This window comes from Manis javanica, chromosome 11 (genome assembly GCF_040802235.1).
Source record: "Manis javanica isolate MJ-LG chromosome 11, MJ_LKY, whole genome shotgun sequence".
NCBI lineage: Eukaryota > Metazoa > Chordata > Mammalia > Pholidota > Manidae > Manis > Manis javanica.
In genome coordinates this window covers 66,692,223-66,718,285 of record NC_133166.1, presented here as the reverse complement: position 1 = coordinate 66,718,285, position 26,063 = coordinate 66,692,223, and the positions used below count along the sequence as shown (strand labels likewise).

General features: G+C 36.7%; 1 protein-coding gene across 5 annotated transcripts in view; it reads right to left on the bottom strand.

Moving 5' to 3' along the window:
- Positions 1-26,063, bottom strand: part of CSTPP1 (centriolar satellite-associated tubulin polyglutamylase complex regulator 1) — a 338,012-nt gene that overhangs the window by 196,284 nt on the left and 115,665 nt on the right. For all 5 annotated transcript variants that reach the window (XM_073216523.1, XM_073216526.1, XM_073216525.1 and 2 more), the window contains one exon: positions 22,735-22,837. In XM_073216523.1, coding sequence (XP_073072624.1) covers positions 22,735-22,837 — 103 coding nt within the window. The remainder of the gene's footprint in view (positions 1-22,734; positions 22,838-26,063) is intronic.

Genomic DNA, 26,063 nt, shown 5'->3' with positions numbered 1-26,063 from the left:
ATAATCCCCCTAAATGTAAATGGACTGAATGCAACAACAGACATAGAGTTACAGAATGGATAAAAAAGCGAGAACCATCTATATGCAGCCTACGAGAGACTCACTTCAAACCCAAAGACATACAGAGACTAAAAGTGAAGGGATGGAAAAAGATATTTCATGCAAATAATAGGGAGAGAAAAGGAGTTGCAGTACAAAGAAAGTAACAAGAGACAAAGAAGGACATTACGAAACAAATACTACCAGAATTAAAGGGAGGAATAGAAAGCAATGCATTCATTTTAGGAGACTTCAATATACCACTCACTCCAAAGGACAGATCAACTAGAGAGAAAATAAGTAAGGACATAGAGACACAGAACAACAAATTAGAACAGATGGACTTAACAGACATCTACAGAACACTCCATCCAAAAGCAGCAGGATACACATTCTTCTCAAGTGCACATTGAATATTTTCCAGAATAGATTACATACTAGGCCATAAAAAGAACCTCAGTAAATTCAGAAGGACTGAAATTCTACCAACCAACTTCCCAAACCAAAAAAGTATGAGACAAGAAATAAACTGTGCAAGAAAACAAAAAAGTCCACAAACACATGACAGTTTAACAATATACTCCTAAATAATCAGGAATCAATGACCAAATAAAAACAGAAATCAAGCAGTATATGGAGACAAATGAAAACAACAGTTCAACATGCCAACTTCTGTGGGACACAGCAAAGGCAGGTCTAAGAGGAAAGTATATAGCAATACAGGTTTAACTCAAGAAAAGAAGAACAATACCAAAGGAACAGTCTAAACTCACAATTAATGAAACTAGAAAAAGAATAACAAATGAATAAAAAAGTCAGAAGAAGGAGGAACATAATAAAGATCAGAGAAGAAATAAATAAAACTGAGAGGAAAAAACAAAAGCAGAATGAAAGCAGGAGAGGGTTCTTTGAGAAAATAAACAAAACTGATAAACCCCTAATCAAGACTAATCAAGAAAAAAGAGAGTCTACACACATAAACAGAATCAGAAATGAGAAAGGAAAAATCATAACTCACACCACAGAAATACAGAGAATTATTACAGAGTACTATGAAAAATTATATGCTAACAAATTGGATAATCTAGATGAAATGGACAACTTTCTAGAAAAATACAACCTTCCAGGACTGACCCAGGAAGATATAGAAAATCTGAACAGACCAATTACCAGCAATGAAATTGATTTGGTAATCAAAAAACTATGTAAGAACAAAACACCTGGATCAGTTGGCTTTACTGCTGAATATTATCAAACATTTAGAGAAGACCTAATACCCATCCTCCTTAAAGTTTTCCAAAAAGTAGAAGAGAATGGAATACTTCCAAACTCATTCTACAAGGCCAGCATTACTTTAATACCAAAACCTGGCAAAGATACCACAAAAAAGAAAATTACAGACCAATATCACTGACAAACATAGATGCAAAAAATACTCAACAAAATATTAGCAAATGAAATTCAAAAATACATTGAAAAGATTATCTATCATGGCCAAGTGGGATTTACTCCAGGGATGCAAGGATGGTACAATATTTAAAAATCCATCAACAAATGGCCATCCTGCCTAAAGCAATCTCCAGATTCAAAAAAATCCCTATCAAAATACAGCATCCTTCAATGAAGTAGAACAAATAATTCTAAAATTCATATGGAACCACAAAAGATCCTGAATAGCTAAAGCAATCCAGAGAAAGAAGAACAAACCTGAGGGGGATTATGGTCTCTGAATTCAAGCTATACTACAAGCTGGTGTCAAAACTAGCTTTGGTACTAAGTATCAGAACAATATGAAACTGGCACAAGAACAAACCTATAGATCAATGGAACAGAATAGAGAGCCAGATATAAACCCACACATATATGGCCAATTAATATACATTAAAGGAGCCATGCATATACAGTGGGGAAATGACAGCCTCTTCAACAACTGGTGTTGGCAAAACTGGACAGCTACATGTAAGAGAATGAAGCTGAATTACTGTCTAACTCCATACACAAAAGTAAACTCAAAATGGATCAAAGACTTGAATGTAAGTCATTAAACCATAAAACTCTTAGAAGAAAACACAGGCAAAAATCTCTTAAATATAAAAATGAGCAACTTTTTCCTGAACACATTTTCTCGAGCAAGGGAAACAAAGTAAAAAATGAACAAATGGGACTACATCAAACTAAAAAATTTCTGTATGGCAAAGGACACCATCAGTAGAACAAAAAGGCATCCCATAGTATGGGAGAATATATTCATAAATGACATATCCAATAAGGGGTTAACATCCAAAATATATAAAGAACTCACACACCTCAACACCCAAAAAGCAAATAACCCGATTAAAAAATGGGCAGAGGATATGAACAGACTCTTCTCCAAAGAAGAAATTCAGATGGCCAGCAGACACATGAAAAGATGCTCCACATCACTATCATCAGGGAAATGCAAATTAAAACCACAATGAGATATCACCTCCCACCAGTTTGGATTGCCAACAGAGAAAATACAGGAACAACAAATGCTGGCGAGGATGCAGAAAAAGGGGAACCCTCCTACACTGTTGGTGGGAGTGTAAATTAGTTCAGCCATTGCGGAAAGCAATATGGATATTCCTCAAAAAACTAAAAATAGAAATACCATTTGACCCAGGAGTTCCACTCCTAGGAATTTACCATAAGAATGCAGGAGTCCAGTTTTAAAAAGACATATTCGCCCCTATGTTTATCGCAGCATTACTTACAATAGCCAAGAAATGGAAGCAACCTAAGTGTCCATCAACAGATGAATGGATAAAGAAGAGGTGGTATATATACATAATGGAATATTATTCAGCTATAAGAAGAAAACAAATCCTACCATTTGCAATAACATGGATGGAGTTAGAGGGTATTATACTCAGTGAAATAAGCCAGGCGGAGAAAGACAAGTACCAAATGATTTCACTCATTTATGGAGTATAATAACAAAGCAAAGCTGAAGGAACAAAATAGCAGCAGATTCACACACTCTAAGAAGAGACTAGCAGTTACCAAAGGGAAGGGTTTGGGGAGGGTGGGTGGGGAGGAAGGCAGAAGTGGGTTAAAGGGCATTATGATTGACACATATAATGTGGGGGGGGCACGGGGAAGGCAATAAAGCACAGAGAAGACAAGTAGTGACTCTATAGCATCTTACTATGCTGATGGGCAGTGACTGCAATGGGGTATGGGGGAGGGGACTTGATAATATGGGTGAACATAGTAACCACAATATTGCTCATGTGAAACCATCATAAGATTGTCAGTGATACCTTAATAAAAAATAAAACAGAAGATAGGGAATCACGAGAGTAATGGTGAAAGTCTAAAGACCTCTAGATAACTGCTGTAAGCAGGCATAGAAAGCAGTAGAATGATACTGACAAAACAAGTCAGAAGATTTTGGGAGAGACTTCATTAAAAAAGCAAAACAGAGAGAATGAATACATACAAATATTAGTGTACTTGCTTTAGAGTCCTGGAAGTTAACATAATACATTTTTTACCTTTTCCAGAATTCATATAGTTGGGGTCACACAGCATGTAGCCTTCTCTAATTATTGCATTTTTTGTTCAAGAATTGCTATTTAGGATTTTTTTTTTACTGCTTCTTTTCTTTAGGAGGTCTTGCCTTTAATTTACTTGAACACAGTAAATCATAGTTATTAAAAAGTCCATAATTCATTATCTGGCTTCCCTATGGGTCCGTATCTATTATCTAGTCTATCTCTTGTTTTTTTAACTCCATTGTCTTACCTTATACCATACTTTTTTTTCTTCTTTAGATGAATGACATACATTGTATACAAAAAATTATAGAGACATGAGCCCTGGAATGATATTATCTTTCTTCCTCTCTCCCCACCTGCCCTCCCTCACCCCTCCCCTTTGGTAACTGCTAGTCTCTTCTTAGAGTGTGTGAATCTGCTGCTATTTTGAGTCTGCTGCTGTTTTGTTGCTTCAGTTATGCTTCTTCGTTATACTCCGTTATACTTCGTTATACTCCACAAATGAGGGAAATCATTTGGTACTTGTCGTAAAAGAGTTTCTCAACTTTATTTCTCCCTTTGACTGTTTTGGTTTTAGAGGTATTTTGCCCTGGAATTTTTCCCCCAGAGTTACACAGCTCAAGAGGTCTACAGCACTGACTATAGACCTTTTGTCATTCTTGGAGAATACCAAACCTCTGTGCCCTTGCTCATGCTCTTCCCTTGGCTAGATATGCTCCCCCTTCCCCAACTCAGTTCCCATTCTCCATCATTCATCTTCTAAGGACCATTTGAGGAACTACATATTCCAAGAAGCTTTCCTCAAAATTTGTAGTCAGAATAAAAGGCCACTTATCTCAAAACATGTTGCCTGAAATTCTTCTTGGCATTTATTTAACCACATCTTAATAGTTATACTTATGTCTGGTTTTCTTCTTGAGTTTATAAGTTCCAAGAGTTCAGTTGGCTTCTTCATCTTATATCCTTCACTAGTATAATGTCTAGCATATAGTAGGTCCACAAGCAGTGTAGTATAATGTTTTTCTGGAATGTAAACAGTTATTATCTCTACCTCCCATGAGAATGACAGTGAATTCCTTGTGGAACCATGTCTGGCACAGTGATTGGCATATAGTAGGTGCTTAATAAATGGTTACTGAGTTTTTAAAATTAAGATAAAACCAAGCACTGAGTTTATTTCTCAGCCTTTATTGAGGTATGATTTTTCTACTTTTTCTTTTTCCTTATTCCAATATAATTGAGCCTTCCACAGACTGGTCCTATTTTTATTATATATTTCCTGCTTGTTGGTTTTTCAACATAGACTAGTTAGACTCCTTTATGACCCCTTGCAGTATATGATATTTTCTACTTTATCTAATACCATTATATTCCACTAGAATGAAAGTTTCAAAATACTTCCTTTTACATTAGTAGACTAGGAAATTTAGACTAACTTTCCTGGATAATAAAAATTGGATGAATTATTTAAAAGATGTTTGAAATAATCAAAGAGCCACCATGGCAATGAAGAATGTCAAAGCCAGTTTAGGAGAATAAAACCCAAAAAGGTGAGCCCAGCATTTGGTGCCACTTTTCCCAATGAACAGGAATTTTAAACAGAAGAATTCATGAATTGAATTCAAGGGACCCACAAATCTGGATAGGAAAAATTTACATCTTTATATTCATTAACCCCTAACTGAAATTTAGTATTTCCTTCAATTATGAATGTAAACATAGTAGAATTAGCTGTACTTATGATTTTTGTCAACAACAGAAATATCAGATATTTTTATATCACATTAAAGTTGTTCCAGGTATCTCAGAATATCATTTATACTCATCACCACGTCAAAAACAAAGTTTTATTATACTCACTAGTAGTTCCAAGGGCCTCTGCCAGTCCCTAAAGAGGTAGCTGTTAGGTGAAGCAGGTAATAATTTTGAATAAATGTTAAGTTCCTGAGTTTTCAAATGATTTTTGAAGCTTGGTGTTCAAAAAACTGGACTTTAGGACCCACCCAAGTTTGGGAAGAGGACTCTGTAAAATCCTTAAGGCTCTGGTAAATACCTTGAAAAGCTACACCTGGAAATACTAGCCCTCAGTGATACTTAAGCCTAGCTTGAAATGATTTCAACTCCTGACTGGACTGAGGTAATCCAGATTGCTAGTATTTAGGCTAATCTGCCAGAAGCAAACATAAATCCTCTCTGAAGAAAGCTAATATCATTTCTGGGCTCATGTCTCTATAATTTTTTGTATACAATGTATGACACTCATCTAAAGAAGAAAAAAAAGTATAGTATAAGATAAGACAATGGAGTTAAAAAACAAGAGATAGACTAGATGATAGATATAGACCCATAGGGAATCCAGATAATAAATTATGGACTTTCTAATAACTATGATTTACTGTGTTCAAGTAAATGAAAGGTAAGATCTCCTAATGAAAAGAACCAGTAAAAAAAAATCCTAAATAGCAATTCTTGAACAAAATATACAATAATTGGAGAAGGCTACATGCTGTGTGACCCCAACTATATGACATTCTGGAAAAGGTAAAACTATGAACACAGTAAGTGATAAGATCAGTGGTTTCTGGGGGTTAAGATGGGAAGGAAGGATAAAAAGGCAGAGCACAGGATTTTTAGAGCAATGATAATTCATGCATGATACTTTAATGATGGATATATGTTATCTGTCAAACCCACAGACTATGCAACACCAAGATTGAACCCTAAGGCAAACTACATTTGGGTGATTTATGATTGTCAGTGTAGGTTTACTGACTATAACAAATGTACCACTCTGGTGTGGGATGTTGATAATGAGGGAGGCTATGCACTTTTGAGGGGAGGGGATATATGGGAAATCTCTACCTTCTTCTCAATTTTGTTATGAACCTAAAACTGCTCTAAAAAAATTAACTATTTAAAAAACAAATCAAAAAAGCATACTTAAACTACTATGTAAGGTTTTCACAATAAATTATAGGAATAAACTATAGAAAGCAAAGCTAATTAAAATCTTTGCCACTGGGAATAAAAATAGGAAAGAATGAAGATGCACTGTGGGGGGCAAGACTAAGAGAAATACTAGTAAACAAATTCTATGGTTTCTTTAAACTAATTTTCAATCATTCATGGTTTCCCCAAGTCACAATTTCTGTTTTCCTTTTTTTGTACTTAAAACATACTGATTAAAAGTGCCAGAGTAATAAATACACAAAACAAAAAAAGCAAAACTAATTGCAGTTAAGAAATCAGTAGATGGGTTTAATAGCTAATTAAATGTAAATGAAAAGAGAAATAATGAATTGGAAAAGAAATATCCAGAATGATAAATATCCAGATGAATCATAGAATATACAAAAAAATATCCAGAATGAAGCATAAAAGACAAAATAATGAATATGTGGAATAGTGCATGAGACAGAAGATACTATGAAAAACTGTAGTGTCTGTGTAATTGGAATCTGAGAAGGAGTGAAGAGAGTGGAATAGAAACAAATTTTAGAAGGTAAAAATTGAGAACTCTCCAAAACTGATAAAAGACATCAAGGTACCCCAAATAGCTTAAGTATAAAGAAAAGCAAAGCTAGGCATATTATAGTAAAATTACCAAAAAAGGCCAAGGAAAAATAGCCAAAAAATAGCCAGAGATGAAGGAGAGATTATTTTCCCAAGGTTTAAGAGTAAGACTGATAGTTGACTTCTCAACAGAAACATTGGAAATCAAAAGATAATGGAATGGCATCTCCAAGCGCTAAAAGAAATAACTGCCCACCTAGAATTTATACCAGAAAAAAACTGCATTTCAAAAATGAAGGTGAAAATTCAAATAAAGCCTCTAGTTAATAGTTTTCAATTAACTTATTTTCATTATTATACTATTTACACAGAATGTTAACATTAGTGGAAGCTGGGTGCAAGGAATATGGGAATGCTATATTATTTTTGAAATTTTTTTGAAAGTATAAAATTACAATAGGAAAAAAGGTAATACAGTTTCAGAACGAAAGCTAATTTGAGACTGTAAACTCCATGAAGGCTGGGATTTCTTGTCAGTTTTATTCACTGCTGTGTCCCTTAGTAGACTAGCTCACTGACTAACACGAAGGTACTCGGTAAATATTTGTTGAAAGAATGAACAACAGTAGCAATAGCTATTTATTCAACACTTAGTATATCTCAGATAGAATAACAAGCACTTTATATTCATTATCTTTAGATTCATATCATTCTGATAATCATGTAACATGAAATTTTATATTTTATATGAATCTCCCTATTTTATAGATGAGGCTAAGCAACCTGTCCAAGATCACATGCTAGTAAGTGGCAGGCCCTCATAGATCTGACTCTATAAAGTCTGTGTTCTTAACCACCATGCTAGAGTGCTTTCATGCCATATAAAAATTAAAAATACTTCTTTCTTTTTTGCTTATCCAAAATTTTACTCACCTTTCTGGATTGTGTTAGTGTTCTCTAGAGAAAAAGAACCAATAGTATATACATTAGTGTATATGTATATATACATATATATACATGAGAGGAAATTTAGCTTATGTGATTTATGGCATTGGCTTGTAATTATGGAGACCAAGAAGTCCCATGATCTGCCATCTGCAATCTGGAGAACCAGCAGGAAAGTCAGTGTCATAATTAATTTAAGTCTGAAGGCCTAAGAGCCAGGGGAGTCAATGGTCCTGGTCCATGTCCAAAGGCCCAAGAATCAGAGGGCACAATGGCATAACTTCTAGTCCAACTCTGAAAGCCAAGAACCAGGAAGGCCAATGCTCAAGGGCAAGAAAAAATGGATGCCCCAGCTCAAGCAAAAAGAGGAAGTTCATCCTTCCTCCACCTTTTTGCTCTATTGAGGCCTCCAGCAAAGTGGATTATGCCCACTCACACTGGTGACGGAAAATCTTCTTTACTCAGTCTACTACTTCAAATGCTAATCTCTTTTTGAAAACACATTCACAGACACACCCAGAAATAATGTTTTACCAACTATCTGGGCATACCTTAGCCTGATAAATGGACACATAAAATTAATAATCACACAAGTTAAAGACAAATTCCTCTATGATGTCTTTACCCATTATTTCTCCTTATTCTCAGATCTCAGAGCACAACCTAATGTTATTATGATGTAAAGTCTTGAATTGTTCTCTAATTGTTTGTTAATCAATAAGCAGCATCTCATCAACCATATTACATCCTCTTATATGCAAGTGACCATATCTTATATTCCTATTGCTATAGGCTACATTTGAGGCTGTACAATGATACTTGGAATTTTGGTGAAGACATGAAGAAAAAATTTTAGTTGGGAAAACCATGCAAGGAAAAGTGTTTTGGGATGCTTTAGCCATCAGGCCTGTATGTATGGTTTAAGATTTTTAAACATCAGATTTGATTCATAAAAACACTACCTTAAAAAGTTGGTTTTTACATCAAATTTTCTGATAGCTTTTTTTCTTTATGGCAAGTTAGTGGATGTTCAGGGCAATTTGGACACAGCAGTACAGTTTTTTTGGTTAAAGCCTCTTGAGAGGGCATATATATTGCAGAGAAGGTGAAGTATGAGAGTGTGAGGATGAACAATTATCCGTACACATGTAAACTGCAGCTTGTGTGGTCTAAATACACTCTCTCTGTCTGGAACCTCCTAACATTCTCTCTTTGGGTTCTGTAGTTTCTCAATACATTCCAACTGTTTGGAGGCTGAAGCTTGGCTCAAAAGCACAGATAAACAGCTTCCTGGAGCAGGCTGCCGGTGTGAGGAGCACTAACCTCAGCAGAGAATGTCTGCTTTTTATTACCCTGAGCACATCACTGTATCGCTAGAGCTAAGAGTAGGAAAATACAAGTTGGATAGACTTGACTGGCTCAGGTTTCCTATTACACATTGAATTTTTCAATCTTGGAACCACAGAAAAGAATATAAAGATGGGAAGTGAGGAAATGGCATATAGGTGGGGGGGAAAAAGGATAGAAAAGCTTTCTTAGGCTATTCTCTGAATGAACTAAATGATGAGTGAAGTGGCTAACACTAAACAGCTAATAGTCATGCAGGGAACCATCCAAAGTCTTTAATCTCAAAATATATATATACAAAATGCAGGGTAAGCAAAAAATATTACAGAAAAAAAGAGAAACTAAAAAGTCCTGAAGATCTTCAACTCTGATACCATTTAAAGAGAAAGAAGAGGAAGACTATCACTTTCTAAGAGATTCATGAAGTGAGAGAGAAGCAAGACTCCCAGAAAACTAGAGCTAAAGGGGAATGAGATATAATGAAAATGAATTATATATAGCCAGACATTTTACACATGTCATTTCACTTGATTTGTACTACAACCCTATGGGATAGCTTTTATTATCCCTAGCAATGATCTTAACTCGGAAAATGTAACACAAGAACATTAGCAGACATTTGTTGTTGATGTTATTTAATGACAAAGGGATGAATTCAAGGCTGCTTCTTTGGCCACTCAGGAAACAGCATTGCCTACTGTTGCAGCCCCAGAACTCAGCAATCCTGGATCAACGTGTTCTAAAATTAATTTACATGCTCATGGCATTTCCTGTTAAGATAGTTTCCACTATACTGGTCATAACCACATCTGATTGTTAAAGAAAGGAATCACAGTTAATGCCCCAGACAGGAAATTGGTTGGACATGACCCCTCTTGAGGGATCCTGAGAAACAATTTGTTTTGTTGGATAGATTTGACTGGCTCAGGTTTTGTGGGGAAGTCATTGAATATAAAAATGCATATACCTGCCATGGGGCTGGAAACTAAAAGACAAACATTTCAGCAAATCATAATAACAGAAGCATCATTTGACTTTCATTTCACTTTTCTCATGGAAGAAGAACCTCTGTGTGTCTGCCAAAATCCTAACTATGTCCCCTTCTTCCCCTACCCCTGCCCCAGCTCCCCAACCCAGTTCATTAAAGACCTAGTTAAAGGTGCCAGATTGTGTCATTCTTTCCTGTTCTTGTGCCAGTCCTGTGCCGCCAGCACCACAGATCTTCTAGAGTTCTGAGCAAATCATGGAAGAAATTAAAAATACTGATGAATTTAAATTGTTCTATTGTTGATGAAATAAAGTTTCTTAACTTCTGGTGAGCTATTTTACCTTACCATTGGCACTACTGATCTGTTAATTCAGATCTGTGTGTGTCTACCTGATTGCCAGAGGAGTCATCAGGGAACTACGAGAGTAGTGGAATAAGAAATATCAGGGCTTAGATTGGACCAAGTAAAGATTCTTTATATTATTTACAGATGAAAATAAATCAAGTAATGTCTCTAAAGGGAAGTATTTTAGTGTGGAGAATTACACCTAAGTTTTATACTAGCTAGCTGTAAAAGCAGCTCCCATGAAACAAAAATATCACTGGGTCTTGAGAATACTTCAGCCAAGGATGGAGTTCTTTCCTCTACTGGAATTTCTCCTAACTTGTACAAGGGAAATGGTAGGGAAGTAAGGTCTTTCCTGACAGGGAGAATCTGGGCCCAATTATTATGTCCATAACCTCAATTCTGATTTCTAAATGAGTCAGCAGACCAGTGGGCTGTGAAAGGCTTCCTCAGTTAGCAGGTCAAGTGCTGCTGGATGGTTTCCTGTAATCAAAACATAAAGGGACTGAAGAAGTGAGATGGATTCCAAGAAAATAAGCAGTTTCTTATATCCTCAACAAACTTGGGTTTTTAAGTTTCAATAGATTTTGATGACTCTAAACTCACCACTCTGTCTCCCTGAAATCCTTTTGCTACAGGGTAGCTCTGGTAATATAGAAAAGAACCAGAATCCTCTACACATTTCACAAATGACAGCTTAACAAAAGTGCCTGGACCAATAACAGTGAGGATAGGATTGCTTTAGCTCAAGGCAAAATCTATTTCTGGCAATTATCTGAGTCTGTGAGAATCCAGATGCTGACAATGAAAAATGGGTAATTTTCTGTTACTGTGTGTCAACTCCAGCTAAGAACTAAACTGTGGAATAAAGATGAGGAGAGTTGGGGCAGGGAGAAGCATTCCCTCTTTTGAAGCAGCCTATAATAGGATTAGTCAACATTACTTCAGCACACCACATTTTGGTTCAATTTTAACAACAATAACTAGGGAAAACATGGTGCAGACATGGCTCAGAGAAGTCTAAGTTCATCCCTCATTGAAAGCTATGAGCCTGGAAGTTAGTGATGTCCTGGTTTGTTCTGATATGTTTCTTGTTGCTCCACATCTGCTCCTGTGATACCATGGTCACAAGAAGAACCCAAAACAACATCACGTAGATGCTAGATGCTGGATGATCCTAAAATGATCTGCTGACTTTAGAACTGAAAGTTTACACTCTTATTGTGCTAGATTACTTAGGACAGAAGTGGGTCAATCTTTCACTGGGTTTAGAGCACCTGTTTAAAAAAAAGAAGAAATAACATACTTTATAAACATGGCTTATTTTCATTAGAATTACATCATAAGTGATTTAGGAATATGCACTATTGGAATCTTTTTTTCTTGAAGAGTGAAGTTCATAATTCATATTCACAATTTATGGATTTATTCTAATCAAAACAAGAAAAAAGAAATTTAATGCTGGTACCTTTTACTACAAGAGTATATTAAAAAGGCATACAAATTCCTAATTGAATTGTGATGACCTATATATTAGATAACACAATTTTTGTGACTGATTATTTCATTGCTTTCACTTATTATATAAGCAGTGTATAGGAACAGATAATTTCCTGTAAGATGGCATTCTAAAACCACTGCCTATTTAAGGGTGTTCTACTTTGAATAGCAGCAAATAAAATTAGTCAAATTATCTATTTTTGGCACAGAAAGCCTAGGTAATAAAGATAGACGAAGAGAAGGCCAGTTACCTGAGCCAAGATAACGTCGCTTTCTGATGGGATGAGCCAATCATTGTATGCGAATAAGCCCTCAAATGCCACCTCCTCTAAGAGGCCTTCCTGGCCATACTATGTATTACATTACCCAAAGTTATTTCTCTGTTATTTATCTTGTTACAGTTATCAGCTGTGTAACCTTGGGAATGTTGCTCTTGTTTGCCTAAATATCCTATTGTGTAAAATAAAGAGAATACTAATATGACACCCAGAATTAAATGAGGCAATAACACATGTTACATGCTTAGAACAGTGTCTGGCACATAGGAACTATTTATTAACTATTATGTATTGTCATCACCATAAGTTCACTTGTTGATTACCTCTCTCAGTAAACCTCTAGGTTAAGGACAGTAACTACCTTATTTGTCAGGTTCACCATGTATCTCTGTTGCCTAGTTCACATAGGTACCTAGTAAGTGTTCAAAAATAATTACTGAATAAAGGAATTCACAAGAATGAATACTGTTTTATATTCTCACATATTCTTTTTCTTTTTTTTTTCTTCTTACTGAAAATTACCTTTATTTATTTATTTTTTATTTTGGTACCATTAATATACAATCACATGAGCAGCATTGTGGTTACTACATTCCGCCATTATCAAGTCCCCAGCACATACCCCATCACAGTCACTGTCCATCAGCATAGTAAGATGTTATAGAGTCACTATTTGTCTTCTCTGTGCTATACTACCTTCCCCATGCCCTACCCCACCATGTTATGTGTACTAATCTTAATGCTCCTTATTCCATTTTTCCCTCCCTTCCCACCTACCCTCCCCAGTCTCTTTCCCTTTCGTAACTGTTAGTCCATTCTTGAGTTCTGTGAGTGTGCTGCTGTTTTGTTCCTTCAGTTTTTGTTTTGTTCTTATGCTCCACAGATGAGTGAAATCATTTGGTACTTGTCTTTCTCCACCTGGCTTATTTCACTGAGCATAATGCCTTCTAGCTCCATCCATTTTGTTGTAAATGGTAGGATTTGTTTTCTTCTTATGGCTGAATAATATTCCATTATGTATATGTACCACGTCTTCTTTATCCATTCATCTACTGATGGACACTTAGGATGCTTCCATTTCTTGGCTATTGTAAATAGTGCTGCAATAAACATAGGGGTGCATATGTTTTTTCAAACTGGACTGCTGCATTGTCAGGGTAAATTCTTAAGGAGTGGAATTCCTGGGTCAAATGGTATTTCTATTTTTAGTTTGTTGAGGAACCTCCACACTGCTTTCCACAATGGTTGAACTAGTTTACATTCCCACCAGCAGTGTAGGAGGGTTACGCTTTCTCCAATTCCTTGCCAATACTTATTGTTCTTTGTCTTTTGGATGTTGGCCATCCTAAGTGGTGTGAGGTGATATCTCATTGTGGTTTTAATTTGCATTCCCTGATAATTAGTGATGTGGAGCATCTTTTCATGTGCCTGTTGGTGATCTGAATTTCTTCTTTGGACAAGTGTCTGTTCATATCATCTGCCCATTTTTTAATTGGTTTATTTGCTTTTTGGGTGTTGAGGTGTATTGAGTTCTTTATGTATTTTGGATGTTACCCCCTTATCGGACATGTTATTTACAAATATATTCTCCCACACTGTAGGATGCCTTTTTGTTCTGCTGATGGTGTCCTTTGCTGTACAGAAGCTTTTTAGTTTGATGTAGTCCCATTTGTTCATTTTTTATTTTGTTTCCCTTGCCCAAGGAGATGTGTTCAGGAGAAAGTTGCTCCTGTTCAAATTTAGGAGATTTTTGCCTATGTTTTCTTCTAATAGTTTTATGGTTTCATGACTTACATTCAGAATTTTGATTCATTTGGAGTTTGCTTTTGTGTATTGGGTTCGACAATAATCGAGTTTCATTCTCTTGCATGTAGCTGTACAGTTTTGCCAACACCAGTTGTTCAAGGGTTTGTCATTTCCCCATTGTATATCCATGGCTCCTTTATCCTATATTAATTGACAATATATGGTTGGGTTTACATCTGGGCTCTCTAGTCTGTTCCACTGGTTGATAGGTCTGTTCTTGTGCCAGTACCAAATTGTCTTGATTACTGTGGCTTTGTAGTAGAGCTTGAAGTTGGGGAGCGAAATCCCCCCCCACTTTATTCTCCCTTCTCATAATTGCTTTGGCTATTCAGGATCTTTTGTGGTTCCATATGTATTTTACAACTATTTGCTCTAGTTCATTGAAGAATGCTGTTGGTATTTTGACAGGGATTGCATTGAATCTGTAGATTGCCTTAGGCAGGAATGTCATTTTGACAATATTAATTCTTCCTATCCATGAGCATGGTATTTGTTTCCATTTATTGGTATCTTCTTTAGTTTCTCTCGTGAGTGCCTTGTAGTTTTCAGAGTATAGGTCTTTCACTTCCTTAGTTATATTTATTCCTGGTATTTTATTCTTTTTGATGCAATTGTGAATGGAATTGTTTTCCTGATTTCTCTTTCTGCTAGTACATCATTAGTGTATAGGAATGCAACAGATCTCTGTGTATTAATTTTGTATCCTGCAACTTTGCTGAATTCAGATATTGGATCTAGTCATTTTGAAGTTGATTCTTTAGGGTTTTTTATGTACAATATAATGTCATCTGCAAACAAGGACACTTTAACTTCTTCCTTTAATGTCCTTCTGGACGCCTTTTATTTCTTTATGTTGTCTGATTGCCATGGCTAGGACTTCCAGAACTATGTTGAATAAAAGTGGGGAGAGTGTGCATCCATCCCAATCTTAACGGAAAAGCTTTCAGCTTCTCACTGTTAAGTATGATGTTGGCTGTGGGTATGTCATACATGGCCTTTATTATGTTGAGGTACTTGCTCTCTATACCCATTTTATTGAGAGTTTTTATCATGAATGGATGTTGAATTTTGTCAAATGTGTTTTCAGCATCTATGGAGATGACCATGTGGTTTTTGTCCTTCTTTTTGTTTATGTGGTGGATGATGTTGATAGATTTTCGATTGTTGTTTCATCCTTGCACCCCTGGAATAAATCGTACTTGATCATGATGGATGATCTTTTTGATGTATTTTTGAATTTGGTTTGCTAATATTTTGTTGAGCATTTTTGCATCTATGTTCATCAGGGATATTGGTCTGCAATTTTCCTTTTTGTGGTGTCTTTGCCTGGTTTTGATATTAGAGGGTGCTGGCCTTGTAAAATGAGTTTGGGAGTATTCCCTCCTCTTCTACTTTTTGGAAAACTTTAAGGAGGACGGGTATTAGGTCTTTACTAAATGTTTGATAAAATTCGGCAGTGATGCCATCTGGTACAGGCGTTTTGTTCTTAGGTAGTTTTTTAATTACCAATTCAATTTCCTTGCTGGTAATTGGTCTATTCAGATTTTCTGTTTCTTCCTGGGTCAGTCTTGGAAGGCTGTATTTTTCTAGAAAGCTGTCCATTTCTTCTAGGTTATCAAGTTTGTTAGCATAAAATTTTTCATAGTATTCTCTCATTCTTTGTATTACTGTTGTGTCCGTCATGATTTTTCCTTTCTCATTTCTGATTCTGTCTATGTGTGTACACTCTCTTTTTTTCTTAATAACTCTGGCTAGGGGGTTATCTGTTTTGTTTATTTTCTCTAAAAACCAGCTCCCACTTTCATTGACTCTTTCTATTGTTTTGTTCTTTTCAATTTTATTTATTTCTGCTCTAATCTTTATTATATCGCTCTTTCTACTGACGTTGGGCCTCATTTTTTCTTTTTTTTTCTCATTTCATTGGCTGTGAGTTTAGTCTGTTCATTTGGGATTGTTCTTCTTTCCTGAGGTAAGACTGTATTGCAATATCCTTCCTCTTAGCACGTATTCTCACATATTCTTAAAATAAGTCTCCATCAATGATGGTAATCAGCATCACTTGCAACTAAGACGGTCATTAGAAAAATTTCTCCAAGAAGCTAAAAATTGTCATAAAAAAAAAAAACAAAAATAAGACACTTGATTATAAGAGTGAGCTTTCCTGGGCCAACCAAGACCACAGATTATCATTCTTTTCTATATTAGTACATGGAGTTCTAGCTCCCTCATTTCCACAGTGCTGTAGCTATGTATTTAGCCAGTGAAGAAAGGGTCTCAATTCTGATAGGAATTCTCAGATTCCAGGCTGGTTTTCTCTCATTATTATTTTCCAATATCTCTTTAGACAAATCACATTTCTAATTTTATCTTTACCATAAGAACGTAGTCACACTCTCCTGCGGTTTCTCAGTTACATTCACTCCAGCCTAATTTTCCTGTATGTACTTCTTCAGAAGTCCTGACCATGTGCTGACACTTGGTGTATTCTTTTTTTTTTTTTTTGGTATTATTAATATAAAATCACATGGGCAACATTGTGGTTACTAGATTCCCCCCATTGCATCACCGTCCATCAGTATAGTAAGATGCTCTAAAGTCACTACTTGTCTTCTCTGTGCTATACTGTCTTCCCCGTGACTTGGTGTATTCTTAGAGTAGCACCTCTAAATATTCATTCCTTTTAACTTCCACTATTTGAAAGACAACATTCACAGGTAGAGATACAATTGGAGCTGTCTCAGAAAGGCCAATGCTAAACATATAAATGGCAATGAACTGAAGTCACCAGATAGGGTTATGTGAAAAGCTTTGTGGTATATAGGTCATAAAGGAAATTTCAAAGAATTTAGAAATTATAGCTAGAAGAGAACTCAAAGTATTTTCTGATTAGGACTCCAGGAACATTTAGCAGTACAGTGATTTGGAGATGGTACATAATAGTGGCATTTGAAATGTTGCAGGCAAGGCTTGATTCCTTACTCTCACTTACTAGTTTGTTTACTTAGAGAAGTTATTTTAACTTCTGAGCTTCAGCTTCCTTATCTATAAAATAGACATAATAATAATAATATCTATTCTAAAGAATTATAGTGGCTGAGACAGAGTATGAGTTTGATAAAAATTGCTTATTGTATAATTATCCCACATTAGCACATAGGCTTTATTATACCCATTTTATAGATGAGGCAACTGAAACCCAGAAAATTCCAGAAATTTCCCTAAGATTGTAGAGTGAGGACGTCCTTTTTTTAAAATTGAAGTATAGTTGATTATACAATACTATATTGGTTTCAGTCATACAACATAGTGCTTTGACACTATCTACTTATTAAATGCTTACCCCAATAAGTGTAGTTACTATTTACCTACATACAAAGATATTACAATATCATTGACTATATTCCCTATGCTGAATTTTATCCCTGTGACTAATTATAATTGGAATTTTGTGCCTCTTTATCCCCTTCACCTATTTCCCCCCAACCTTCACGATGGCAACCATTAGTTTCTTCTCTGGTCTGTGACTCTATTTATTTTTAGATTCCACATATAAGTGAAGTCATATGGTATTTGTCTTTCTCTGTCAGGTTTATTTTACTTAGCATAGTACCCTCTAGGTCTATCCATGCTGTTGCAAATGGCAGGATTTCTTAAAATTTATGGCTGAATAATATTCCATTGAGTATATGTACCACATTTTCTTTATCCCTTCATTTATTGATAGACACTTAGGTAGTTTCCATATCTTGGCTATTGTAAATAATGCAGCAGTAAACATAGTGGTGTGTATGTCTTTTCAAATCAGTGATTTTGTTTTCTTTGGGTACATTCCTAGAAGTGGAATTACTGGGTCATAGGGTATTTCTATCTTTAGTTTTTGAGAAACCAAGTGAGAACTTCTAACAATAAGGAACTCTTCTTTCTAGGGCAGTGCTCTTTTTCTTATGCTGTGTAAATCAATATAAACCTGAGGCCTGAGAAAGAAGAATTTTCACTAGATGAATAAAATTCACAAAGTAAAATCAAGAGCTTCTACCATTCATGTCCATGGAAAACTATTTCCCATTCTATCATACATACATATTTCAAACACTTTTTTTTAAAAGGATTTTGGAGCTTTGATGCTAGTTCACCTCAAAATAATTTGGTTCAGGCCAATATGGTGTCTTAGAGTTATAGAAGTGTCAGGTATATGCCACTCACATATGTAATGTAATTTTTAGCTTTCTGAGGACAAGAACAGCTCACTTGGGAAAAAATTTCTATCAGCACTGCGGAAAATCTTGATTTTTTTCAACAATGCATTGGTAGATAAAAGCTACAATCAACAGCATTCAATAACATTCTGAAATAGTCATAATCTCTAATCACTGGAACTCTAGAGTTCAGTATTAGTTACATAGACCAATGAGGTTCACTTTTGAGGTGTTACATACATGGCACACAGCTTCTTTTTTTATATTTTCTATTTTTTAAATTAAAGTATCATTGATATACACTTTTATGAAGGTTTCACAAGAAAAACAATGTGGTTATTACATTCACCCTAATTATTGAGTCCCCCCCATACCCAATTGCAGTCACTGTCCATCAGTGTAGTAAGATGCCACAGAGTCCCTATTTGTCTTCTCTGGGCTACACCATCTTCTCCGTGACCCCCCACACACCATGTGCACCAATCATGATACCCCAAAATCCCCTTCTCCCTCCCTCCCCACCCGTTCTTCCCCACCCCTCCCCTCTGATAACCACTAGTCCCTTCTTGGAGTCTGTGAGTCTGCTGCTATTTTGTTCCTTCAGTTTTGCTTTGTTGTTATACTCCAGAAATGAGGAAAATCATTTGGTATTTGTCTTTCTCTGCCTGACTTAGTTCACTGAGCATAATACCCTCCAGCTCCATCCAAGTTGTTGCAATTGATAGGATTTGTTTCTTTCTTATGGCCGAATAGCATTTCATTGTGTATATGTACCACATCTTCTTTACCCATTCATCTACTGATGGACACAGGTTGCTTCCATATCTTGGCTATTATAAATAGTGCTGTGAAAACACAGGGGGTGCATATGTCTTTTTGAATCTGAGAAGTTATTTTCTTTGGGTAAATTCCTAGGAGTGGAATTCTTGTATCAAGTGGTATTTCTGTTTTTAGTTTTTTTGAGGAACATCCATATTGCTTTCCATAATGGTTGAACTAGTTTACATTCCCACCAGCAGTGTAGGAGGGTTCCCCTTTCTCTATATTCTCACCAGCATTTGTTGTTCCTAGTCTTTTCTATGTTGGCCATCCTAAGTGGTGTGAGGTGATATCTCATTGTGGTTTTAATTTGCATTTCCCTGATAATTAGCAATGTGGAGCATCTTTTCATGTGCCTGTTAGCCATCTGAATTTCTTCTTTGGACAAGTGTCTGTTCATATCCTCTGCCCATATTTTAATTGGGTTATTTGTTTCTTGGATGTTAAGGTGTGTGAGTTCTTTATGTATTTTGGATGTTAACCCCTTATTAATATGTCATTTACAAATATATTCTCCCACACTGTAGGATGTCTTCTTGTTCTGCTGATGGTGTCCTCTGCTGGTACACAGCTTCTTAAATGGCAGAATATAGAGCTTTATCAGAAAGAATCAACAAAAAAGACAGAGAAGATAGTATCCTTATTAGTAACAAGATCAAGAATAAGAGTAGACAGTATGAACAACAACTGGTGTTGGCAAAACTGGACAGCTACATGCAAGAAAATGAAACTGGATTATTGTCTAACCCAATATACAAAAGTAAACTAGAAATGGATCAAAGACCTGAATGTAAGTCATGAAACTATAAAACTCTTAAAAGAAAACATCAGCAAAAATCTCTTGAATATAAAATGAGCAACTTTTTTCTGAATGCATCTCCTTGGGTAAGGGAAACAAAATAAAAATGAACAAATGGGACTACATCAAGCTAAAAAGCCTCTGTACAGCAAAGGACACTATAAACAAAACAAAAAGGCATCCTACAGTATGAGAGAATATATTTGTAAATGACATGTCTGACAAGGGGTTAACATCCAAAATATATAAAGAACTCACACATGTCAACACCAAAAACCAAATAACCCTATTAAAAAGTGGGCAGACACTTGTCCAAAGAAGAAATTCACATCGCCAACAGGTACATGAAAAGATGCTCCATATCACTATCAGGGAAATGGAAATTAAAACCACAATGAGATATCACCTCACTCTAGTTAGGATGGCCAACATCAGAAACACTAGGAAGAACAAATGCTAGCAAGGATGTGGAGAAAGGGGAACCCTCCTACACTGCTGGTGGGAATGTAAACTAGTTCAACCATTATGGAAAGCAATATGGAGGTTCCTCAAAAAACTCAAAATAGAAATACCATTTGACCCAGGAATTTTACTCCTAGGGATTTACCCAAAGAAAACAAGTTCTTAAATTCAAAAAGTCATATGCACCCCTGTGTTTATCACAGCACTATTTACAATAGCCAAGATATGGAAGTTACCTAAATGTCCATCAGTATATAAATGGATAAAGAAGATGTGGTATATATGCACAATGGAATACTATTAAGCCATAACAAAGAGAACAAATCCTACCATTTGCAACAACATGGATGGAGCTAGAGGGTATTATGTTTAGTGAACTAAGTCAGACAGAGAAAGACAAATACCAAATGATTTCCATCATTTGTGGAGTATTAACAACAAAGCAAGTCTGAAGGACCAAATCAGCCGCAGACTCACAGACTCCAAGAAGGGACTAGCGATTACCAAAGGGGAGGGGTGGGGGAGGCTGGGTTGGGAGGGAGGGAGAAGGGGATTGAGGGGTATTATGATTGGCACAAATGGTGTGGCGGGGATCATGGGGAAGACAGTGTGGCACAGAGAAGACAAGTAGTGACTCTGTGGCATCTTACTACACTGATGGGCAGTGACTTCAATGGGCCATGGTTGGGGGGCTTGATAATATGGGTGAATGTAGTAACCACATGTTTTTCATGTTATACCTTCATAAGACTGTATATCAATGACACCTTAATAAAAATAAAAAAAAGAGTAGATAGTATGCAATAACTTAAAATACAGATACAGTTGTAGATTCAATAAACTTTTACCTAACATCTCTTAAGTGTTAATAAGTACAAAGATGAAGAAGAAATGATGCCTACCCTTAAGGAACCAGTTACAGGAGGAAAAAAACTTATAAAGGAGATGGAGGGGGTGGGGTGGAATAAAATGAGAAAAGCCAGAATAGTATTGCCCCCAGAAGAATAATATTTCACTTGACAAGGAGCCTCAAGAGAGTTGGTACAGATTAAATGGCCTAGAAACTTGACCCTTTGGGCTGTCAGTTCTAAAAGCAAGCAAGACTATCCAATTTGTCTTTATTTTCTGCCTAACTCATTTGCTTCAGCTTGTAAGATTCCTTTCTCTATTTCTTCTTCCTTTACAATACTGGGAGAAGGGAGCTGCCCTGCTCATAGAAAGCCTTTTTCCTTAGGAACTTGAAATTCCAAGCCAAGCCATAAGAAATCTAGACTTTATTTGTAAGACTATTTAGCTTAGCAAAAGAGCTAGGGAGAGTCAAGAATTCCTCTAATAGCAAACCAAGTTTAAGCCATTGGACTAGCTGCCTGATTTTCAAGGAACCTCTGGAGAACAGAAAGAAAAAAAATCCATTTTCAAAGAGGATGGACTTGAATTTATGATTTACCTTAAACAGAATGCTCCTAATACCAGGGAAGAAAAAAAGAGAATCAAAATGATTATATAAATATGTGAAGGTGCCATTTTGGTAATAAAAATGTTTTGTATTTCTTTAGTACATCCTTTTATCATTACTAATGTGTTTTAAATTGATTATCTCATTCAGCCTAAAAATAGTTCTGTGATATAAAAAAAGTAGTAATCATCATGATTTTTACATACTCTAGGCATACTTTAAAAAGAAACATGACTCTTCAAAGATATAATCTATGAAAGATCTGTCTGCATAAATACTCTTAATCATTAAAAGATTGACACAGCAGCCTGCAGAAAGAAAACTGTGCAGGATGATACTCCAAAGCATTTCTATGAGAAAAGCCAGCTATGTAAAATATAGGTTAAAGGAACACTGACTAAAGGAAGTCCAAGTGAATATTCTGAATAATGGATAAAGTTAAAAAGTATAAGAGGGACCTAAAAACGATCTAACAGATCAAAGAGGCAGTTGTTGAGAGACCATAGCCATGACCATTCATGGGACTTATCAGTGGACAAAACTAGCTTCACTAAAGGCATGTTCCAAAACATGTTTGGGCAGCCTTCTTCCAAACTACCAAAACTAACTCACTGCCACTACATAATCAGCATTGTCCCTGCTTGATTCTTCCTGTACCTTGTCTGCTTCCAAGTACCTCCTCTGGGCTTGCATTATTAGCAAAGCACTCATGTACTTACTATTCAGTAAAGAACCTGGCAATGCCATGTTGGCTAATATCTTCCTTGTTCTCTAGAAGTTGGCACACTGCGTCCTCCATGTATGTTAGGACATGTTGCTGGGCTGCAAAAACAGAAAGAGAGAAAGCGAGAGACAATAAAATAAAATAAAAGCCCTCCTGAAGGGACTGGGGAGGGTGGATGTGGAGGGAGGGAGAAGGGGATTAAGTGGCACTATAATTAGCAATCACAATATAGGTAGGTCATAGGGAAGGCAGTAGAGCATGGAGAAGACAAGTAATGACTTTATAGAATCCTACTAGGCTGACAGACAGTGACTGCAATGGGGCGGGTAAGGACTTGATAATATGGGTGAATGTTGAAACCACAATGTTGTTCATGTAAAACCTCCATAAGACTGTATATCAATTAATTAAATAAAAGCCCTCCCAAGCTCAGTAGGAAGCCATAGAAGTTAATCAAGGTGTTGGTTCTGCCCCAGCAAGTAGACTAGAATGGGCAAATGTGGAGAAAATGGAAGTTCCTCTGACCAGAATCCTCACCTGACCCTAAACTACTTGATGATGTAATTGGCCTACTGTTAGGCTAATACTTCCACACCTGTAGGCAATAAGCTATTATTGACTGAGTCACTATATAAAGAGCTCAACCCAGTGCTCTGTGCTGAGGCAGAGATGGAGGTGGATTATGGACTTGTAGACTGCTGGATGCAGACATGATTCTAGTGCTTGACCAACTGCTGTGAGAGAAAAGCCAGGTATAAACCCTTTTACCACAAGAATGTTTCATTGTCATTTTTCATTCTCACTGAATCCATAGTGAACTTGCCTGGGGTTAAAATCCTCAGGCAGGATAGCAAACCAAACCTGCTGGCCCTAACAGCTATGGTCTCAAAAGGTAGAATGGGAGGCAGTGCAGAATGTGACTTACTGCCATCTAACTGGCAGTAACATCAACCCTTCTCTTTCAATGATGGGGATGTGGAGCTTTAGAACCACTTAACACATACACCTGTAAATTCTTTCCTTCCCACCTCCTCCTACCCTCTCCCACATCTGAATGTTTCAGGAACTTATCACAGGAAGTTTTTATTCCATGCCTAAAGTGTGGATGATGTGACTGCAAAAAAAAACAAAAACAAAAAAAACAAAAACCATATTTATTTAATATTTAAAAGTCACTGGAAAAGTTTAAGGAGCATGAAAATTTCAGTTAATGCTGTTATAAGTAATCAACCTAGGTAAATAATAGGAACATGGGTGGGAGAATATATTTGTAATGACATATGCAACAAGAGGTTAACATCCAAAATACATAAAGAACACATATGCCTTAACACCCAAAAAGCAAATAACCCAATTAAAAAATAGGCAGAGGGATGGACAGGACTGTAATGGGGTTTGTGGGGGAGACTTGGTGTAGGGGAGAGCCTAATAAACATAATGTTCTTCATGTAATTGTAGATTAATGATAACCAAAAAAATGGGCAGAGGATATGAACAGACACTTCTCCAAAGAAGAAATTCAGATGGCCAACAGGCACAGGAAAATATGCTCCATATTGTTAATTATCTGGGAAATGTAAATGAGATATCACCTCACACCAGTTAGGATGGCCAACATCCAAAAGACAAGCAACAACAAATGCTGGTGAGGATGTGGAGAAAGGGGCACACTCCTACACCGCTGGTGGGAATGTAAATTATTTAACCATTGTGCAAAGCAATATGGAGGTTCCTCAAAGAATTAAAAAGAGAAATACCATTTGACCCAGGAATTCCACTTCTAGGAATTTACCCTAAGAATGCAGGAGCCCAGTTTCAAAAAGACAGATGCACCCCTATGTTTATTGCAGCGCTATTTACAATAGCCAAGAAATGGAAGCAACCTAAGTGTCCATCAGTAGATGAGTGGATAAAGAAGAGGTCATACATATATACAATGGAATATTATTCAGCCATAAGAAGAAAACAAATCCTACTATTTGCAACAGCATGGATGGATCTAGAGGGTATTATGCTCAGTGAAATAAGCCAGGCAGAGAAAGATAAGTAACAAATGATTTCATTCATTTGTGGAGTATAATAACAAAGCAAAACTGAAGGAACAAAATAATAGCAGACTCCAAGAAGTGACTAGTGGTTACCAAAGAGCAGGGGCAGGGGAGGATGAGTGGGGAGGGAGGGAGAAGGGGATTGAGGGGTGTTATGATAGGCACACATGGTGTGGGGGGGGGGTCATGGGGAAGACAGAGAAGACAAGTAGTGACTGTGGCATCTTACTACACTGAACAGTGACTGCAATGGGGTGTGGGGGAGACTTGATAATATGGGCGAATATGGTAACCATAATGTTGATTATGCGAAACCTTCATAAGAGTGTATATCACTGATACCTTAATAAAAAAAAGAACATGGGATACTTCATTACAGATGGTGGCATGAGAGGAGAGATAGGCTTCCTCCTAAAACTGGATACAATTAGAAAATATAGTTGGCACAACTAATCCTGAGAGAGCAACAGGAAAGAGGATGGCATCAGACAGCATACACCTGGAGAAAAGAGCAGACCTCAGTGAACGGGGTAACGTACCAGAGCTGTGGCTCCATGGGACCTGAGCCCTTCCCCCACCCCAGCTCACTGCCAGGAGGAAGAGAAACAGAGCAAGGAGGGAGTGGAAGGCTTGGGACTGCTAAATACCTAGCTCAGAGATCTGCTCTGGGAGCACAAACCTACATTTCATAGTGCTTTCATGAGACTCACATGACTACCAGGTTGGAAAGTTAATACAGGCAGAGTTCCTGGGGAGACCAGGATTCCAGCCACTTGTGGAAAACAGGGATCCATATCCAGCTGCTTTGGGACAAAAACATATACCTGCATGACTGGCCCATTGGTCCAGGCAGTGGAGATAGGCACAGCAGCTGGGAGGCAGGGAACAGCTCTTTCTTCCCCCCAGGCACCAGTACCACTTCCCTGCAACCCCCAACATTGCTTCAGGGGCTGAGCAACTCCAGAATAGAGCTTCTGGACACTAGAGGGCGCCCTATACAAACACAAAATACCAAAGGAACCTTGTCCAGAGTAAAATTATTAATACAACTACCAAGAAAGATTTAAATGATATGGACCTTGTGACTCTTCCTGAAAGGGAGTTCAAAATAAAAATCATCAACATTCTAATGGAGGTAAGGAAAGACATCCAAGAACTCAGGAATGAATTCAGGTCAGAGATCCAATTGTTGAAGAGCATGATGGAGGGTATTAAAAGCAGGTTGGATATGGTGGAGGAGACAATAAATGAAATAGAAACTAGAGAAGAGGAATAC